Source organism: Carettochelys insculpta, chromosome 4 (assembly GCF_033958435.1).
Source record: "Carettochelys insculpta isolate YL-2023 chromosome 4, ASM3395843v1, whole genome shotgun sequence".
NCBI lineage: Eukaryota > Metazoa > Chordata > Testudines > Carettochelyidae > Carettochelys > Carettochelys insculpta.
The window spans coordinates 57,998,997-58,019,932 of NC_134140.1; the positions used below are offsets into that span (position 1 = coordinate 57,998,997).

At 42.7% G+C, this 20,936-nt stretch overlaps 1 protein-coding gene across 5 annotated transcripts in view; it reads right to left on the reverse strand.

Moving 5' to 3' along the window:
* Positions 1–20,936, reverse strand: part of LOC142012522 (coagulation factor XI-like) — a 41,154-nt gene that overhangs the window by 5,512 nt on the left and 14,706 nt on the right. Inside the window, exons 2-12 of one of the 5 annotated variants that reach the window (XM_074992887.1) lie at positions 15,337–15,395; positions 12,794–12,956; positions 11,865–11,971; positions 11,117–11,276; positions 7,953–8,062; positions 5,839–5,998; positions 4,553–4,662; positions 4,252–4,411; positions 4,033–4,148; positions 3,091–3,265; positions 172–347 (exon numbers count right to left, since the gene is read on the reverse strand). In XM_074992887.1, coding sequence (XP_074848988.1) covers positions 172–347; positions 3,091–3,265; positions 4,033–4,148; positions 4,252–4,411; positions 4,553–4,662; positions 5,839–5,998; positions 7,953–8,062; positions 11,117–11,276; positions 11,865–11,971; positions 12,794–12,956; positions 15,337–15,394 — 1,495 coding nt within the window. In that variant the 5' untranslated portion in view covers position 15,395. Of the gene's footprint in view, positions 1–171; positions 348–3,090; positions 3,266–4,032; positions 4,149–4,251; positions 4,412–4,552; positions 4,663–5,838; positions 5,999–6,514; positions 6,662–7,952; positions 8,063–11,116; positions 11,277–11,864; positions 11,972–12,793; positions 12,957–15,336; positions 15,396–20,936 lie in introns of those variants that run through there. The other 4 variants (XM_074992888.1, XM_074992886.1, XR_012645382.1 and 1 more) reach the window with 4 other exon arrangements.

A 20,936-nucleotide genomic window follows, 5' to 3' on the forward strand; every position in this document is an offset into this window, starting at 1 on the left:
ATCCCGTTGCCCATTTCCCATTTTCTGAAACCCCTCTGAACCCATCAGTTGTACATTTGAGTGAAGGAACTCTGTCTTCACACACAGCACTGCTTAGAACTACCATTAGGTCACCCAGACAGGCTTCCAAATTTAGAAGAATACTTTTCTGTAACGCAACATTCTAAGTACCTGTAAAATTCATGGGCTTATCAAGTTTCATTAAGGCAATGTCATATCCAGTATCTGCGGCCACATATTGAGAGTGAATAATAATCTCTTGGACTCCAAAGAATGGTGTGTCCTCTTTTATTTCTGAGAGCTTTAAAATGCCAGCATAAACACGCCAAAGGTTGGGATTCTCAAGACTAAAGGAAAAAAAGAAATATCAGGTTTGAATAATTCACCATTTTATATTGTTTGCAGGTGTCCATGTTTTCAATTACCCCTGGCTGCACAGAGGACAACACTGATTGATGCCATTTTTTCCATCGCACTATTTTGACAGAGTCAAACTAAAAGAGATTCAGCTCTTCCCTCTCCTCTGATCTGCATTTCTCCTCTTCCACTTCTCATTTATATTCCCATCTTCACATCAGCTTTCCCATTCCTTTATATTCCCAGTCTCATTCTTTCAAATGCTTTTAAATCTTATTTCTAGCTGTCCCTTGCAATCTTTTTTATTCTCTTCTCTCCTAATTTTCCTTTTTTAGTGCTGATCCAAACTCCACTGAAGCCAATAGAAGTCTTTCCATTGAATTCAGTGTGCCATTTTTATTAACTAAAAGAGAATTGGAAATATAAATTCCAGTAGGGTATACCCAAGGATTCATCTTACCACTAAAAATACTACTGTAAATGTAGAGGCAAAAATGTAATTAAGCAGAGTCATATGAAACATTTCAATTCATGTTGCTAGATTCAAATTCCATATGAGTGGAGATACTAGTTACTTTGTATGATTATATTCAATTTCATATTATAGTATTACATCACCATTAAAAGTTCAGAAAGAGTAAAAATAAGTACCATAAATTATCCTGAGTTGATTTTCTACAGAAAGTTTATATGTAAACTGACAAATACCAGTTAATTGACCATGAACAGAGAAAATCGATACAGTAGGCCCTCGATTTATGTGAGGGTTCCATTCATGTAACCCAAATTCTGCATAAGTTAAGGGGTGGCTTTTCCTCTGGTAGAACACACGTTCTGCAGTTGGGGAAGCAGCAGGAGCACCTGGAGCTCCTTTTGGAAAGTAAGCCTTAGGGTTTCAGGGGGATAGTTGGAAAGGGTTAAGCCTGGTGGTGGGCTGGGACCATGAAAGGCAGCTGCAGGGGTTGAACTGGGGTGGGTGGGGTTTAGCCAGAGCCACAGGCAGGGAGGAGTTGAACTGAGGCCAGGGGGTTGAACTGGGGCAAGCAGATAGAACAGGAGCTGCGCGCAGGGGATTGGTGAGCCTGAGCCATGAAAAGGTGGTGAGCAGGGCTGTGGGGAGGCTTGAGCTGGGGCCACGCAAGGCTGGAGGGGTTGAGCCAGGGTCAGGAGGAGTGGGATTTTGAGTTGCCCTCAACTCACATTAATGTGAGTTTAGTGAAATCGCACATCTTGAGGGTTTACGGTATTTCGTTTAATGGGATGCCCTCTTGTCTTTTAAAATATTCTTAAGATTCTACTCCTTTAAAATTCTGATAACATGCATGTAAAGATAATCTTTAAACCACTAGATTAGTCACTCTGGGCCAGGTTTTGACACCCTTTGGGAAGACTATTTGCAGAATAAGAGTCTGAGGTCCTGTCACCTGTCTCCTGCTTCCTGTGCAGCATGGTTCCCACAGAACTAGAACAGTATCCAGAAACAGCACTTTCATCAGGAAATGACAAGATGAGCTCCTTTTTTTAAAATACAGACAACACAAGGAGGCAACGGGAACAGCTCATTATCAGTCATGTATATCTGGTCTTCAAAATATTAATGGCTTCATGTGCACTCACAAATCTGTCAACAATTAAAAGTATGTTTCTATGAAACTGTAGCGCATTCAGTACTTTCTGGATGCACTACATTCCAGGATAATTTTTCAAGCCACTACTAATTAGAATATAGAAATGATTCTTGCAAAGAAGTTTTAGAAGAGGGATAGGCAACACAATGAGTCACTTAAATTGAAGCATTTCAAATGTAACATCCTAGTAATTATGCTATAGAGATTAGTGAAAAAGTAAGTCCCTATTTCCAGGAAGTTTTAAAGAGAGTTGGCCAGAATCTCTGAAGTGCTTCTGCTCTGTGGCACCCCACCAGGCCATCAGAATGGAAAGTTACCAGATCTTGCCATCTGAGAAGTCCCCTAGCATGGCAGACTCATCAATTAGCAAAGAGTTAGTTCCCATGTCTCACAGACAGAGTTGGGGGATGTTTGCTGCAGAAAGAAGAGGGCATGGATACAGTGATGCTGTATTCTACCGATTATCAACTGGCAACCAGAGCATAGGGGCTATTACCAGCTGTTGTCGATTAGAACTGGTTAGAGTAACCCCTGAAATTATCACACATCTCATATTAAATGCTGCATGGAATTATTCAACACTTTAATTGTAGGCAAAGTTTTTTTAATCATGTCTAAGACAATAATCTCCATTAATGTCTAAGTCTATGACAAATCTTGTCTTCAGTAAAAGCCATCCAAGCACAAAGTTCTTTGGGAAAAAAAAATTACTTTTTAATCACACTTAAGGTTTAGTGGCCACAGAGAACCTGACAACATTTTCCAGTGAAATTCACCTTTGAGCTGAAAATAAGCTTGAAAAATTTCAGTCCATGTGGTTTAAAAGGACTTACATATCCCTGAAAATTGGTACAGGAAGTATGTTCTTACATAGGACAATAGTGCTAATATTGTGGTGGTTTGCTGGAGCAATACAAAACTCTACATGTTGTTGACCTCCCATTGCTATGGGAACCTGAATTTTTTGCTTTCAAAATATCACCTTTTAATTTCGTTAAAATACCCACCCTATTCCTATTTTTTGTAAAAGACAGATGCCAAGTGAGATCTCACATTGCATCAGAAAAGTCTTAGACTAATTAATTTCATTATTAGTAGTACTCACTTATCAGTGCAATGTGCAGCTGTAAGAATCCACTGGTTGCTGATTATTGACCCTCCACAGAGATGTCTCTGAGTAGATAATTTGACTTGCAAACTCACTTGCCACGGCCACTCACCAGGGAAAGAATCAGTCCCTCCAACAACTCTTCTATGCTGTTTTTGTGGCTGCCTACACACTGTAGAAAGAATTAATAGCCTGGACAGCTTTATTTAGTGGTTTGCATCCCAAAAGATTCAAAACTGGTCTGCAAATGATATACAACCTGCATGTTGGAAACATTTTACCCACCACTGGAATTTCACCAAATCTGGACCAATAGCTATGTACTAAGAGAGAGTGAGGCCTACTGAATTCTGATCCCTTTATGTGGATGATGTCAGTGCACATCTATTGTTTTAACACTTTCTGCAATATTTATCACCAAATTCTTCCACTCTTGTGAAATAACACTTTCTGGGACTATTCATAGGAAAATATAGCAGTTACTTGATTAATGGCAGGACAGGTTGAACCTCCTGAATCCACAACCTGGACAATCCACAACTCTCACCTGGCAACATCTGTAATCCAGAGTGATTTTAGTTAGCTGGATGACCACTTATCATAGGTACGGTCAAGTTTCCCATAGTCCCATAAAGTTTGGTTACAGCCACCTATCCTGCCTCTCAGTGTTCTATGCTGTTATTTAGCTATAATTTACCCCTAAACATCTTCCAAGAGCCCAGTAAGCAGTGGAAGTGTTGGTAATGTGCTAGACAATATCGACCTCCTTTGGTCCAGCAAATTCTTTTGTCTGGCACCGGTCAGGTCCTGAAGATGCCAGATTAGAGATGTTCAACCTGTAATTGGGTTGACTCGTATTGACGTCTATGGAGCCATACACAATCGAGGAATTTAGCCCATTAGCTCATCACAGCTTTTTTAAACGAAACATTTGCTTACCAGTGCTGAGTTTTCTTTTACATAACCTTAATGAGTAGCCAGAGATTTTTCCTTCCTCGTGCACTATTCCAGTTGGGGAGCCATTTGAGGACATTCTCAAGTAGCATTTGCATTTGCTGTTGACAAAATGAACAAAGAGATCGAGTTATAATTTTTACCTAATACATTTGCTGTATGACTTCTTTAGAAAATTTCAAAACATTACAAAAAATATCTTACTCTTCCTTGTTGCATGATTCTCGCTGTGGAAAATAAGTAAAAAACTGGCAGCGGATTGTGTCTGTACAAACTTGCTGACAAGCTTGGTGCCCTTTAACATACGTAACATTCAATTCATCTCCCAAAAAGTTGGTGTCAGTGTAAGTGCGGAAATGGCAGGCTGGAAAGCATTAAGGTTGCATATGTCAATAAATCAATCTGTTCCCTTCTCTGGTATTCCATTCTCAAACTAATATTTCTATTGCATAGTGAAATCAACCATTTGAAATTGATGGGGTTTTTATTGTAATGCATGCTTTACCAGGAGAAGATCTTTTGCAGTTTAGAAGACTAAAACCAGACATAGCATTTTCTCTTTGCACAGGTGCTGTCGGCAGTCCGCTTCTTGAGATTTGAAGAAGACACAGATTTCTAAAAGAAAAATGTAAAATAGTGTCAATAGTAGCTAAATAAAATAAATTTAATAACATGAAATCACTGAACATGTCCTAATACTGATGTGCAAAACTAAATGCCCCTCAAACTGTAAGTCAAACTGAATTTCACCACTTGGTGCTAGAGAAATTAGATATTGGTTGAATGGGCATAGCATTGCACTGTGCTAACTGAGGTGCAATTTTGAGGTTTTGCAAAGCAGCAAATTTCCAAGTCCTATTACAGGACACTCCTTTATTTAATATATGCTGTCCTACATTTTTGAAAAAAAAACATATAAAGGGAATGCTAAAGTTTCATATTATGATAGCTAAAGTGCTAGAAAAAAAGGATATGGCAGTGTTTTGAAAAATGGCACATGGCTGTGTTATTCAGAATTGCATGTAATGGGATTACGCACAAAGGAGCGAGGTTAAGGTCTGCACAGCCTTCACTCTTGTTTGTACTTACCTGTAACCAGAGGTTCTTCAAGACCTATGGTCCCTCTCTGTATTCCAGTAAGGGTATGGCATTTGGCATGCACTTGGAGCTACAGCCTTCCAACACAGTCTTGCTCATTGGTTCCCACATGCACCCTTCAAATGGCAACTTCAACCATTTTTTCACATTGACTCTATGGGTTTGTCTACACAGCCTGTATCAGCAATTTCCCCAACTCGGACTGAAAGCCTTGGGTTAACAGGGTTCGCACTAGGGCTCCGAAAATGACTGTATAGACAGAGCTTTGAAATTGCTGCTCAGGCTTCAGCTTGGGCTCTGAAGCCCTGAGAGAAAGAGATGGGCTTTGGAGACTCAGCTTCAAAAACCTGTTTAAAATGTTTGATAAGAGTTTGAATTTGATTATTTAGGAGAACTACACATTCATTCCCTCTTTGATGGGTATTTTCTGATTAACTTTTCTAGGACAGCCTCTAGATATGTGATTTCAATAACAGCCCCCTGTGCACATCTGAGAAAAGAACTTGGCCCTTTGAAAGATTACTTTGGTTCCTACACATATGACTAAAACATTTATAAAGCTGTAGTTTACTGAGTGATATTGTTTATTGAACATTTCCACAGCTATGTTAACAGAACTTTCATTGTTATTCAAATGGGCATAAGAATTTTAATACTTCTAATTAGAATTTTTAAATTAATTGCCATATTCACCTTTGAGTTTCTACTTCCCATTCACTGGTAAAATAAGTAAAGAATAAGCAGGTTGGATAGTAAGTACAAATTGTTTGACATACAAAGGTATCCGGGCTGAAAACACTTGAAAGCTTAATTCCTGAAAAGTCTGTGTGTTGAAAAATGTCCATACGACAATCTGTATGAAAGAAGAAAAAATAATCTAAATTCTAGTAACTTCTGATATCAGGATAGTGGGATGCATGTATACAAAGGCTTCATTAGTTTTCCCTTATTTGAAGGATATCATAATATTTTTAAAAAATCACATTTTATGAACATCTTCAAAAAGAGCTGCCTTTGCACTTCATTCATTTCAAGGCACAAAAGAAAAAAAAAACACATTTTACAAATGTATTTAGCAGTTTGATTTCAGGATAGTTGTGATAGCTACACTACTACTGTAACACATGCAATTTTTTTGATAAGATTTAAAATTGGTCTCCATTTTTTCTCACTCTCAAGAACATATTTTATTGCCATATATTTTAGCCTCCAATCTATGATTTGATAAATGCCAGTGGAATGTCTCCTATATCTCTGCGTGTCTATCTAACATGCAGTAAAAACAGGATACTGCAAAAAGACATTCTTTAGTTGCTCCTTCTGTGCAGCTGGTATGGACTCACATGATACTTCTTAACATCTTCTCCCTTATCCGTGACCTTTCTTTATCTTCTGCGCTTTAGTGAGCAAGTGTCATCATTGCTCATTTTAATACTGTGAAGAGGTGGATTACACCATTTTTGACATAGTTTCCAGGTATTTCTATAATGGGAATAGTGGAGTCTGATAAGACACTCTAGTCCAGAAAAAAAGACAAATAACAGAAAGATGAAGTAATATAAAATGGTGTTAGGATTAGCAGGAGAGATTTCTAGTGAAGGAAGTTCAATGGACTGCACTATACAGGAGTTCAGACTAGACAGACGACCACAGAGGCCACTTGTGGCCTTGGGAGTCCATGAATCTGTGAATGAGGACAGCGCATGGCAACGAACAGTACCATAGCTAAGAGAACAGAAAGCCAGGCAATATGACGTGTACAATCACTTACAGACCTGAAAAAATAATACCCAGAATCTGAGCCTGCAGACCTGAGAATTTTGCCTGGAGTGCAGGAACAGGATCCCTTGGTATATTACGCTTAGCAACAGGTTGCCTATATTTCATAGAAAACTTATTCTGTAGTCAGTTTTAAGTCTTTGAGGGCTACACTACACTACACTACAGCACTACTACAGCAGATCTGCGGGGCTGATGACAAGGGATGCAAAGGGGCAGTTTCCCCAGGGCCTGGCAATTCAGAAGGGCCCATTGGTCTCAGCCACCACCCCCACTACCACAGCAGCAATGGCAGCCAGAGCCCTGGGCCGTTTAAATCACCATCGGAGCATCACATGTCATGCTCTGGATGGCTCTGAAGGTTAGCTGTCATCAGCCCCGCCCCTTCCAGGAGCATGGAGCTAGCCCCCCCAGCCACCTTGCCCAGGTTCCCAGCAAGTCCTTTGGCCCCTCTGCATATCTGGTGAAGTCATGCTATGCTAATGGGAGAGTGCTCTCCCATCAGCATAATAGAATCTGTGTTAGAGAAGAATTTCTCTTGCCTACATAACACTGTGTGGACAACCACTGTAAGTCTATGTAACGTATGTTTCTTGGAGGAAGGCTTTTACACACCCTTTAGAGCCCTAAGTTAAATTAACTTAAGCAGCAGTGCAGCCAAGCCCCATGAGTGTATGCTGCACACAATCTGAGGCAGCAAATCTTAGTCTATTCCCCATCTTCTGACTTTGATGGAATTTTACCTTAAATTTTTCCACCTATGATACAAAGGTAAAGTACAAAAGCGAATGTTTTAGATCTTAACCTCAGAAGGCATTTCCCATAGCAATGACAAGATAAGAAAGTTGAAAGAGTCAGAACCTGTAGTTGGATGTTTGCTGACTTAGACTTCTAGCTACAGGTTCTGCAAAAAGGAATGAGTTGATACATCTGTCTTCTTATGTCATGCATATGACTTCTGCACATGAGACTGTGTTATTCCATTTCCTTTCAATTTAAGTTACATCATCAGAAATGCAAATAGTTACCTGTTTGAGCAAGTTGGCAGGGTTTTAAAGAAAATCCAGATACTACATTATTAAACAGTCTTATAGCTGTTGGTGTTCCCGTCATGGTGAATTTCAAGAAGCATTTGTTACTAAATGGAGAAGAAAAACATTTAGTAGGACAACAAACCAGATTCTTCAATAGACAAAGTCAACTTTGTGCTGCTCATGTGGACTTGAACTTGCCAGAAATGGCCATCAGAAAATTCACCCTATGCAAGGTAACTCACAGCTGGCAGAGGCAGTAGATCACAGGCATTACTTACCACCCACAGTACACAGGGAAGAACAGGCAATGAGGAGGTTCACAGAGCACACCTTCTGATACAACAGGTGATTCGCAGAAGCCTGTTCAGCTTGTGATATCTGATAGGCTACGTCTACACGTGAAGCCTACATCGAAGTAGCCTATTTTGATGTGGCAACATCGAAATAGGCTATTTCGATGAATAACGTCTACACGTCCTCCGGGGCTCGCAACGTCGATGTTCAACATCGACATTGCGCAGCACCACATCGAAATAGGCGCTGCGAGGGAACGTCTACACCTCAAAGTAGCACACATCGAAATAAGGGTGCCAGGCACAGCTGCAGACAGGGTCACAGGGCGGACTCAACAGCAAGCCGCTCCCTTAAAGGGCCCCTCCCAGACACAGTTGCACTAAACAACACAAGATACACAGAGCCAACAACTGGTTACAGACCCTGTGCATGCAGCATGGATCCCCAGCTGCAGCAGCAGCAGCCAGAAGCCCTGGGCTAAGGGCTGCTGCACACGGTGACCATAGAGCCCCACAGGGGCTGGAGAGAGAGCATCTCTCAACCCCTCAGCTGATGGCCGCCATGGCGGACCCCGCTATTTCGAAGTTGCGGGACACGCAACGACTACACGGTCCCTACTTCGACGTTGAACGTCGAAGTAGGGCGCTATTCCCATCTCCTCATGGGGTTAGCGGCTTCGACGTCTCGCCGCCTAACATCGATGTTAACATCGAAAGAGCGCACAACACGTGTAGCTGTGACGGGCGCTATTTCGAAGTTAGTGCCGCTACTTCGAAGTAGCGTGCACGTGTAGACACGACTATAGAGTCACAGTACAAAAACAATACAACTACTAATCATATAGCTTCTGAGTTCTCAGTTCATGGTGCTGCTGCTACTACTACTACTTAACCTTTGTAGTCCGTGTGGAGCATAGGTCATCTACCAGTTTCCTCCACTTCACTCTGTCTTGGGACAAAACTTCTAGCTGGCTCCAGGATGACCTCAGTTGTTGTTCTTCAATCTCAGTAGACCTTCTCCATGACATCTGAGGTCTTCCTCTTTTGTATATTCCTTGCAGGTTTCATGTGAGAGCTTGATGGACTATGCTGGAGGATGGTTTTCTGAAAGTGTGGCCTTGCCATCCCCACTTTCTTCTCTTGATTTCACTGTCAGTTGGTTCTTGTCTTGCTCTGTTCCGAAGTTCCTCATTTGTGATGAAGTCTTGCCATTTGATGTGCCATCAATGAGTCATTCAGTGGACACTTTTTGAACAGCTAGAGGACATTGTTTTCTTTTGATGATGTCGCCCTCCTTTCACTCCAACATGAAAGCATGAAAGAAACACTAGACTAAACTTCCTCAGTGACTGGACTGAGCGTTAACAAGAGAAAGACCAAGACAATGAGGATCAACCAGTTCAACAATACCACCATCACACAGGGAGGGAATGACCTGGGAGATGTGAAGCAGTTCACCTACTTGGGAGTACTATGAGCAGAGATGGAGGAACAGATAAAGATATCAGTGCCAGGGAAACCAACAGCTGTATTCAAAATTCTCCATCCAATACGGAATTCACAAATAATATCTGTGAAGATGAAACTGCAGATATTTAACACCAATGTGAAGAGTGTGCTCTTGTATGGATGCAAGACCTGGCATACTAAAACGTCTTCAAATCACATGCTACAGACATTCACAAACAGTTCGTGGTACCTGGTTTTATAATCACTTCCTATAGCCCTAACTGGAGCAAGACTTAAATTTGTGGGGTAGGTCTGTGAAACAATGTTTTCCTCTAATCCTCAGAAGACAGCTATTCCTATTCACACCATGCACTGAGCCACATCCGGAATTTTGGGGAAGATAATGAGAATTCCTTGTGGTACAATAGAATTGCTGGTCTCCTGAGCAAAATGGGGGTGGGGGTGCTTCAGGAAGAGTGGACCATTGGATGGAAGGAGCGGAGATGGGCGCCAGCGTCCCCCCCCCCCCAACCCAACCAGCCCTTCAGCACTACATGGAGCATGCTGCCTGGGGCTCCAGTTGTGATTTAAAGAGCTCAGGGCTCCAACTGCAGCTGCTGTTGGAGTAGCAGCAGTGGCCACTGGGAGCCCCTGCCCCTTTTTGAAACACCAGGTCCTGGAGCAGTTGTCTCCCTCCACCCCTCCCCCATCAGCCAGCCTACATGCGTGGGAAGGAAAGGAGGAATATTCATCCAAATACTGGAGAAGTGGAGCCCAGATACCTTGTCATAATAGTTATGAATTTAAAAAGTTCGCAAAGATCTTTGAGCCTAAAAATCTGAGATATTGAGAGCTACAGACTCAAAGCTACTGTAAGATTTGGTGTGCATTGTGGGATAGTAATTTATATTACAATTTATACTGTAGCATTTTTAAAGCATGAGCTAATTAAACAGCATGGTATTCCTGTTAGCAGAAAATTATTATTGTCTCCATTAAGTTACTTGTATAATAAAGTCTTAAAAATGTATGTTGGTAAATAACCACATAGATGTGTTGTGTTGGGAAAAGGAAAAAAATAAAATGCTCTGTTTAAAAGGTCCAACTTTCAGGTATATTTCTCAAAAAAATATGCATTGGGACATTTTAGACTGTCCAATACTGTGATACCTTTCTGGTCTTACCACCCATGAATAAATCCAAGTTAGACTACTACAGACCTTTTCCTACCCATTAGTTTAGACCTGATTTTAATAGAAAAAGGAACACATTCATGATTAAATTATACATTTCAAACAGGACAATGCAATGTAAATGCCACCTCCTTAAACAGCTTTCCCCTTCTTAAACTTCGCCTGTGAATTACAGCGCTAAGCCATATTGCTGTTCAATTAGAGGAGTTAAAATGTTATTTACCGAAAGTCTGCACTGTGAAAGGCTTCTGAAGAATATGTAAAAAATTGACAGATGTTGTCATTGGTGCATCTCTTTTGACATTCTTGGTAGCTGTCAGCCGTAGTAATATTATAATTTGTCCCTTGCATATCCAGTCCTGCATGAACATCCTTGCTGCAAGCTGGGGAATGCAAACAAACCACTGTTCTGAAGACATTCTATACTAACCATGTCAAAAGATTCGGCAGTTCACATGAAGCAACCTTGCTCACTTAATTCTGCTGCTGTTTGTTACTTGAGTAGCACCTTACTTTTTATACAGGCGTAATCCCAGAGGCACTGAAACCCTTGACAAGGGAGAGCAAAGTCTCTGCTCTACAGCCTTAGCTGAGAGCCAAATCGTGTGCCTCATTTGCATATTCTCACATGACCACTGAACAGGCAGAGGCTTCAGTCACCACAAAAGAAGCTGTGTAGATGGGGTTCTTTCTTCCAAACACCTCCTTGTCAACAGCCCCTTATCCCTCATTTTTGTCAGGGATTGGGGTTGTCGACAAGCAGGGGGTTGGTTGAAAGAACCCCATCTACATGGCTTGTTTTGTGTTGACTGAAGCCTCTGCCAGGACAGCCATCACATAAGAGTATGCAAATGAGGCACACGATTTGTAAATGAGTGCCTCATTTGCATTGTCGAGTGCCCTCATTTGCATGACCCTGCCAGCAGCAGCACACTGTGTAGACATAGCCTAGGCAAATAACGACATCTTACCCTGGACTAGAGTGCCACAGTGTTTGAAGGAATGTCCAGAAATTGCACCTGCCATGACCACCTTTGGCAACATTTCAGTATCACTGTCTTTCAAGAAGCAGGTAAACCTGTATTTCAAAAGCAGGGTTAGTAAGGAAAGATAATCCCAAAAGATGGGAAATAACTTGTGTAGGGTATTCTGTTTCTGCACTCAAAGAGCAAAATATGCTTTCAGAGCTAGCTTCTCAGCCCCATTTTAGTCTCTTCAGGTGCAAGAAGTATTAAAACAACCTAAAGGCAGCAGCTATGGAGTCCGCTAACATGCCCTTTCCTGATCCCTTCCAGCATAAAGGGTGATCTGAGGTGAAGCATTCTAGGCATTCCCAAATTTTACAGCATCCTAATATCCAGATGCCAAATGCTTACAGAATTGAAATCTTAAGGCTGGATCACAGTACCTAATCAATGTTCCATTTTTTTTTGGCAGTGCTTAGAACTCATATGGGGACTCCAGGTTCAGGGAGGCAAAGTATCTCTAGAGTAACTCACTGTGTTGTGGATGGTATGGTTGAGTCTTAACATAATCCCTTTTGGAATAACTAGTGCTATAACCCAGGGTGTGAAGTACACCCCACTGGGAGGGAAGCTGCAATGGTTTAGATATGGAAGGGAGTCCCAGCAGAAGATTCTGTAGGCCTTTAATAAGATGCTGCAGATCTAAAGGGATGCCCAAGTGGTTCCCTTTCACTAAGAGGAAGTTCAAATTCCATTGCTTTGGGAAATGATACTTGGGATAATCATTTCTAAAAAAATATGAGCATATTATCCAAAACGACTTGTTTTTATACTGTGAACACCACCATTGCATTCTTCCTTTAAGCGCACTGCAGCATTTTCTAGATAATATCAGCACAGAAAACTCTGCTTCTGTTACAGTGACATGACATTACCTTTTTGCAGGCTCTTTGGTCCATGTTGATGGAAGGTAAGTGAACAACAGACACCTAGGATGGTAGGTACACACTATTCGACAGTACTCGAGGTTTGGTGTGAAAACTGCAGACACATCTCCTCCTTGGAAGTATGTATTTTCATAGGTCTGAGTTATGCATTCTGATTTAGAACAGTGAAATGCATTAATTGGTGTTATCGCAGGTGGTATAATCTCACACAGTGAGTTGACCAGATGAGGGCTAAGGCAAAATCCTGGAGGCAGATTCTGAGATGGTGAAAACCTGCAAAACTCTGTTGGGCCCCAACATTTGATGCACTTTCTATTTTCTCTTAATTCCTCCAGGAGCTAGTTTTGCCAACTTTATGCCAAGGGACAAAATGAAGTAAAAAATTAGACACTGAACTTGAAGTGAAGTGAAAAAGGAAAAGTTTAAGAGCTGTAGAGAAGCTAAAGAGCAATAATATGCCTTCAGATTTATAGGCACATATCAGCAAGCATGTATGAACTCTCCCACAGCCAAACACATCAACATAGAGTATATGTGTGAATAATAGAATAAAGGCTGCAATGATCTCTTCATATGTGTCAGTGGAGGGGTATGTCTTGGGTCAATTTAAATGGTAGTGTAGATCTGCCCTCAGCTCTAACTTATGATTCTTGGAGATGTGAAAAAACCACACCCCTGTGCAATGCAAGTTAGATGGACCTAGGTACAATCAGGATTGCTGTTACACTGGCAAGAGACACCCCCGCCCCAAACACACTAACATAGCTTCCACCTCTGGTGGAGATGGAGTAATCCCACAGGGCAGCACTCCCCTCTTAGGCACATAGCATCTTCACCAGAAGCACAGCTGCATCAATGCCACTGTGCCACTGCAGTGCTTCTAACAAAGACCTGACCTCAGTTTTTGAACAAGCACACAGTGCAGGTCTGGAGATGAATACACTATGTGGCTTGTGTTGCTATGTGTATTCAGGTCTGTATAAGAGGTTCTTTTCTCAAGATATACTCCTACTATTAAAAGAAGCACTGGGTAAAGAGGAAATATTCAGTTCTGTAGAGACTGGGAGGAAATTCCAGTGACATATATTTTGTCAATGGATTCTGTTATTTGACAGCCCTCACATCGAATTGAAAATCACATCCAAAACAATTAGTCAAAAATGTATTAAATTTAATCCCTTTAAAAATCCCCGTCTCAGTTAAACTTAATCTTGTCCAGGGTTTTAAAACCATTTTTCCCCCAATATATTATATGTAGGCCCCATTAATGCAAATGCAAAACATATTTTAGGTGGTTATGTATATCAGTGAAAATACACATTTTAAAAGAAATTCAGTGGGTTACTATCCCAGCTACTTTGGTTATTTGCAAGGTCTTCACAAACTGTCAAAAATTAAGTGCATCTCTTTGCTTAGTTTTCCAGAGCTTACTTTCCACATAATACATTCATTTAAAAATGTTAAATGAATCTATCAATTTCTTCTCGCTAACTGATTTATTATCTAATTCCATCCTGTGTGAAAATAGATAATTCATTAAACCATATTTGATATTTCGCCTAATTCATTGGTGTCGCGGTCATTGTGGAAACATGATGGAATGTTTCCCAATCAAATGAAGTAAATCATTAACACATGCTGACATTGAAAAAGGCATGCAAGAGTTGAACTTTAATCTGATGGCTACTTTTTAGCTATTTCAACAGAACCATAAGGTACAGTAAGATAAATAGTTTCAGAGTTATTCACACTTATTACCATACACTTTTCCATTTAGTAATCAGGTATCACAAAAGTGTTATACAAAAGCAATGTGTAAGTCAGACCGAAGCTTTTTAAAAATACATTGCTGACTTTTAGGCCAAATTTCACTCTTCAATATGGCTGCTTGGCTGAACCAGCCTTAAACTGTACCTTCACTCCTGCCTAACTGGGGGAGGAGTAGGGGGGAAGGGCACAGTAGCCAGGAGAAAGGAAGATTGACTGTGGCATCCTCACACCCTGGAAAGCCACAGCACTCTCCTACTGCTATACACATCCCTTGACAGCTAGCACAAGCTATAACAGATTTCAGTTTAACTTACATTGGGTGGCTGGCCAGGAGGAAAGCCAGCCCAGGATCAAAAGAGGCAACTTAGAGCCCCTACCCCCAGGAACTGTGCTACTCCCTCATCAGCTGCAGCAAACAGTCTTGAACAAGTGTTCAGAGATAGATGTCATTGGTTTGATTCTATTCTCACTAGCACTGGTTTCATAATAGTGTTATACTGGAGTTACTCCTAATTCACACCAGTGTAACAGAGTAGAATCAGGCCTGCGACACAATCTATACTAACATTAAGTACATCCCTTGAAATCAATGAGATTGCTCATTGAATGAGGTACTACTCAACATGGGTTGAGTATCAAAATAGACATCAGTTTGCCTTGAAGTGTTCAGGATGTCATAAATATTATTCCACTTAACTTTACTTTTTTAAAAAATAGTTGTACTATGCTATATGCACGTTAGGAAGTATGTGTAAACTTACCACCAAAAACTGTAGTGAAGAAGAAAATGAAATTAAAGATCTGATAAGTCCAAAGCATCCTAAAAAATAAGTACATCAAAATATTTCTTTAGCATATAATTTACATGGGCTGCAATTTATCTGAAAAAGTGGAAGACATACACATTACTAGGTGATTTACCTGCCATTTTTCTGTCAGTCAGCCAGTTAAAAATAACATGCAAAGTCACAGGATATAATTAGATTGAGAGCTCTGAAATATATACAATAGCGCAGACGTTTCATACCGTGTGTATGACTGCAATAGTGAATTCAATTTATAAATATTACGACAAATTCTGTTTGGGTCTCCAATGGAGTTACTCAGGATGTTCATTTGATGAAATTGAGCACCAAACTGGCCTGCTATTTATAAATGTCAATATTACCAAAATGACCATCTTCCACTAGTCAATTATTTCCAGATGGGTTTTTCAATCTAAATGTAGGCATTGAAATCAACCTGAGTATTTTAGCAAAATATGAAATCTTACTGAATAAGTCAAAATCCTTCACTTCTAAAAAGGTTATGCTGTGAATTTTAGGCACAGCAAATGAATGTTTATGACAGAAGTATAACACAATGCATAACCAGATGAACACACATCATTGTTGTGACTACCACCAATCTTTGTTTTGATGGCAAATAAAATAATGGAAGCCATTTACCTGAAAGCACAATAGCTGCTCTTGTATGTGTAGTTCTAGCTGTTTGAATAATATGTGTGTTCTGCTGTGGAAAAAATACAGAACTTCCAAGTGTGTTAAATATTATTTTGCATGCAATGTTTGCCTGACTTTAATATTTACTTTTAATGGGAACTCACAATGTCAACATTGTTTCTGTCTTTGGGACAGATCCTTACTTGGTGCTAAATTGTAGTACTCCTTTGATTTCAATGTAGCTACAGCACTTTACACCTGCTGAAGATTTAAAACTTGGTTTTTAATAAATATCTAATCACCGTTTTACAACAATCAAATCTTTTTCTCTGCTTAATATGGGGCTTTAAACATATAGGGTTGCTAGGCTGTGCAAGGAAAACTTCAGAGCACAGACAAAAGGGTATTCACCTTCCTCTGTCCTGTTCTTTTCTTCTTCTCTTCTCATTGGTGTGAGTCTGACAATTGCATCACTTGAATGTTAGTGAGAGTGGTAAGCATGGTGAGTTACACTGGTGCATATCTCACATAATTGAGAAGATACTCAAGACTGATATTTCTTTCCTTTTACCACAGATTCCTAAACGCTGGATTAAGCAAGTGGAATTCAATGCACTTTTCACTTATTGGGACTGCAGTCTGCTGTCTCTACCATACATTCAAATTCCTAATTCTTAAAAGGCTTTGCATGAGCCACAGGTAACCAATAGAGGGATTTCCGGGGGGGAATCAGCCATGTGCTCCTACCCTGCCCGCTCCTCAACCCGATTCATCTGTGCCATGCCTTCACACGACTCATGCCCCACCCTGCTGCACCCATATTCCTCTCCCTCACATCTCTTCTCCGCCTATGGCACTCTCTTCCCCCATCCCTGCTCCACCTACTCCCACCTCTTCCTGCAGAAGCACTGCACCATTTCTGGTGCGTGTGGGGGAGTTCCCCCCCTTCCAAGGAGCAGCATTCCCCACCCCCATTGGAAGTGGCACAGTGCTGATAGTGAGTATGGGGAGTGTCTGACACTGGGGGTGCATGTGACCTCCTGTGCCTACCACCCACACATCACCTGTGGCATAAGCTACCCCACCTGGGTCTCAAACTCAGTTTTCCCTCCAGTTTCATCTGTTATGCTCCACCAAAATTTTCTTCCTTAACCACTTCCTTACTATTGGCTCCTTCTGCACTGAGACCTTACCTGGTTCTCAAAGTAAAGTCTGCAGACCACTAGTGGTCCGAGGCCACCTTGCAGGTGGGCTGCGGGACTTGGGGCTTGACTCACACAATGAGGAGCCCAGGCTGGTGTTCCAGCCCTGTGGCACCCACCCCCTCATTGAGATTCTTGTACCAACACCAGCTTCCCACTGCAGGTGAGGGAAAGGGGACAGCCCAGAACCCTGCAGGTCAGATCCAGCTTTAATAAAGAGTACATGTTACCTCTTAATTTCAGCTTGTTATATTCATGACAAGGACTTGTGAAACTTTTCATGTCTGAAAAGTTGATATTTTATTTTATTTTGCAAGAATGATCGTTGTGCTAAATGGCATTGGAAGCAACACTGCATGGCTATTCACAGCTCTCTGGTTTTGGTGTATGATTGGTCATATAAGCCAGGTAGTGTTGTTTCCAACACCTAACAGGATGACTAAAACCTTTTAAACATAAAATAATGAGCAGTATGAATAAAGTATTTGGGGCACAAATGATCATTCTTGCAAAAATACATTAAAATACCAACTTTTCAAACACAAACATTTTCAAAAATCCTTGGCACCTGACTATAACTGCAAGCTGGACTTGCTATATTGGTTCATGAAATTATTTACAAGTCACTTTTTAAAATATCTGACCAGCTCCAGTAAAGAGTGCATCTTACCTCTGAATTTCATATTAAAAATAAGATATTTTCTCAGTCTTTCATGACATCATTCAATTCCTGGCTCGCACCCCCACGCACACAGTAAATTGTACTTGCACTTCTCAAAGGCATTCGTTATTAGAAACATATTAAAAATGATTTTATTGACTGCCACAGCATAAAAAGATCATTTAAGAATATGGTCTTTTATTGATCTAGAAAGCAATGGAGTAAATTCAACATTTTATAAACAAATTCACAACACTGTAAGGCAACCATGTATTAACATCCCTCAGGTGCATTTTTAAGCTATCCATTAGCTAAGCCACGGGTTGGCAACCTGCGGCTCTTTAAGGAGTCATTTGTGGTTCTAGATGCTGCCACCGGCTGGCTCCTCTGCGGCTCTCTACTACACCTCCTGACAAGAGCCCCTGGGCAAGACCTGGACACACAGCTCACCTCAGGCAAGCTCACCACTCCACTGGTAGGTTGCCAACCCCAGGACACAAGAGAAGTCCAGGGAGTATGTGAAATAAGTGACAGAAAAGAGGAAACAAAATAGACTCTGAAGAATCTCATGGGAAGAAAGAAAATACGAATATGACATCAAACTGGAGAATGAGGCACCAGCAATGAGGTACCAGCAATAATTGTGCTGCCTCAGTTGTTAAGCAGATAAGACTGGCATTTCCATATGAATGCATAAGTTCTTCTCTGGATACCTCAGCCAAGGCAACTGCACCTAGACATCCTTAAGCTGTGTCTACATGTAAGCACCCTTTCGAAAGGGTGAAAATCGAAGTTCAGCTTTCGAAAAAGCGGCCATCAAAAGCGAGCACCCGCTGCCATTTTTCAGATCAGCTTTCCAATCTGCTCTTTCGAAGTGCCATCGAGGTCTTTCGAAAGAGAGCGTCCACAAGGCTCCAAGCCCTCTTTCAAAAGAAGGGAGGCAGGAAACGCCACGGACAGGGTCCCATCGCCCACAAGCCCTTCCGGGGCCGCAGCCAGCCGCCTCCTTTAAAGGGCCCCTTCCTCCGCCCTCCCCTCCGCATGAGCCGAGTGCTACCCAGCCTGTCCCAGCCCGGCAGAGCCCATTCGTGCCCACCATGGAGGCCCAGCGACAGCTCCTGCAGGAGGACGACCTCATCGTGGACACCCTGCTGGCAGTTCTGTGCACCCTCGCCACAGCTGCACCCGAGCTCATTAGGTGGCTGCGTGGTCCCCCTGGGGCCACAGGGCTCCCCCCACCAGGGCAACGCTGGGCACCCCCTGGGTGCCCCGATGCCTTTGGACCCACCGACTGGTGGGAGCGCGTGGTGCTAGGGGAGTGGGACGAGGAAAGGTGACTGCAGAACTTCTGCATGTCAAGGCAGACCTTCGAGGAGCTCTGCCACTGGCTCACTCCCGCACTCCAGCACCACGACACCTGCATGCGGCCAGCCCTCACCCTGGAGAAACGGGTTGCAATTGACATCTGGAAGCTGGCCACCCTGGACTCCTATCACTCCGTGGGACAGCAGTTCAGGGTGGGCCAGGCCACCGTCGGGGCTGTACTTATGGAAGTAAGGTGGGGCTGGGTGGGCGAGGGGGGCTGGGGCAAGGGGAACCCACCCCTGTAAGGGGCCGGAAGGGGCAGGGGCTGGATGGGAGGGGGTGGGGGCTGCACAGGCCAGGGGCCGGACAGGAGGCAGGCAGAATGGGGCCCGAGGCGGGGGGCAACGGCTGCCACACAAGCACTAGAGCATGTGTCCCCCTTCCCCCTCTGCAGGTCATCAGGGCCATCAACACGATGCTGCTCCATAGGGTCATCTGCTTGGGGGATGTGGACAACACTGTCACTGGCTTCCAAGACCTGGGCTTCCCAAACTGCATCAGCGCTTTGGACAGCGCACACATCCCCATCTGCACCCCGCCACACAGCGCCGGCCAGTACATCAACCGAAAGGGCTGCAGATCCTGGTGCACACAAGAGGCCGGTTCACCGACCTCTACGTGGACTGGGCTGGCCACACCCACAATGCCTGCGTCTTCCGGAACTCCGGCTTCTGCCGCCGCATGGGGGCTGGCACCTTCATCCCGCAGAGGGAGATCCCCATGGCGGAGGACGTCACCATGCCTTTCTGCATGGCGGCAGATGCGGCAAGGGATCGATAATAAGACAAAAGATATCATACTTCCCCTATATAAAACTATGGTACGCCCACATCTTGAGTACTGCGTGCAGATGTGGTCTCCTCACCTCAAAAAAGATATATTGGCATTAGAAAAGGTTCAGAAAAGGGCGACTAAGATGATTAGGGGCTTGGAATGGGTCCCATATGGGGAGAGGCTAGAGAGACTGGGACTTTTCAGTTTGGAAAAGAGGCGATTGAGGGGCGATATGATAGAGGTATATAAAATCATGAATGGTGTGGAGAAAGTGAATATAGAAAAATTATTTACCTTTTCCCATAATACAAGAACTAGGGGACACCAAATGAAATTGATGGGTAGTAGGTTCAAAACTAATAAAAGGAAATTTTTCTTCACACAGCGCACAGTCAACCCATGGAACTCCTTGCCCGAGGAGGCTGTGAAGGCCAGGACTCTATTAGGCTTTAAAAAAGAGCTTGATAAATTTTTGCAGGTTAGGTCCATAAATGGCTATTAGCCAGGGATAAAGTATGGTGCCCTAGCCTTCAGAACAAGGGCAGGAGATGGATGGCAGGAGATAAATCACTTGATCATTGTCTTCTGTTCTCCTTCTCTGGGGCACCTGGCATTGGCCACCGTCGGCAGATGGGATGCTGGGCTCGATGGACCTTTGGTCTGACCCAGTATGGCCATTCTTATGTTCTTATGGCCCAGGCATATCCCTGGTGCAGCTCTTTTACTTTGGAGTGTACCTGCTCTGTGGTACACTCCAGGTGGCCCCTGGTGTGGAGGCCCCTTTGCCAGGCAGCCGAAGGCTGTGGCATTGCGCTGCTTCACGCCCATGTGGCGCAGCACCTCCTCATCCTGCCAGAGGCTGAGGAGGTCCTGCAGCTCCTGCTCTGTCCAGGAGGGGTCCCTTTTTTTTCCTCCCC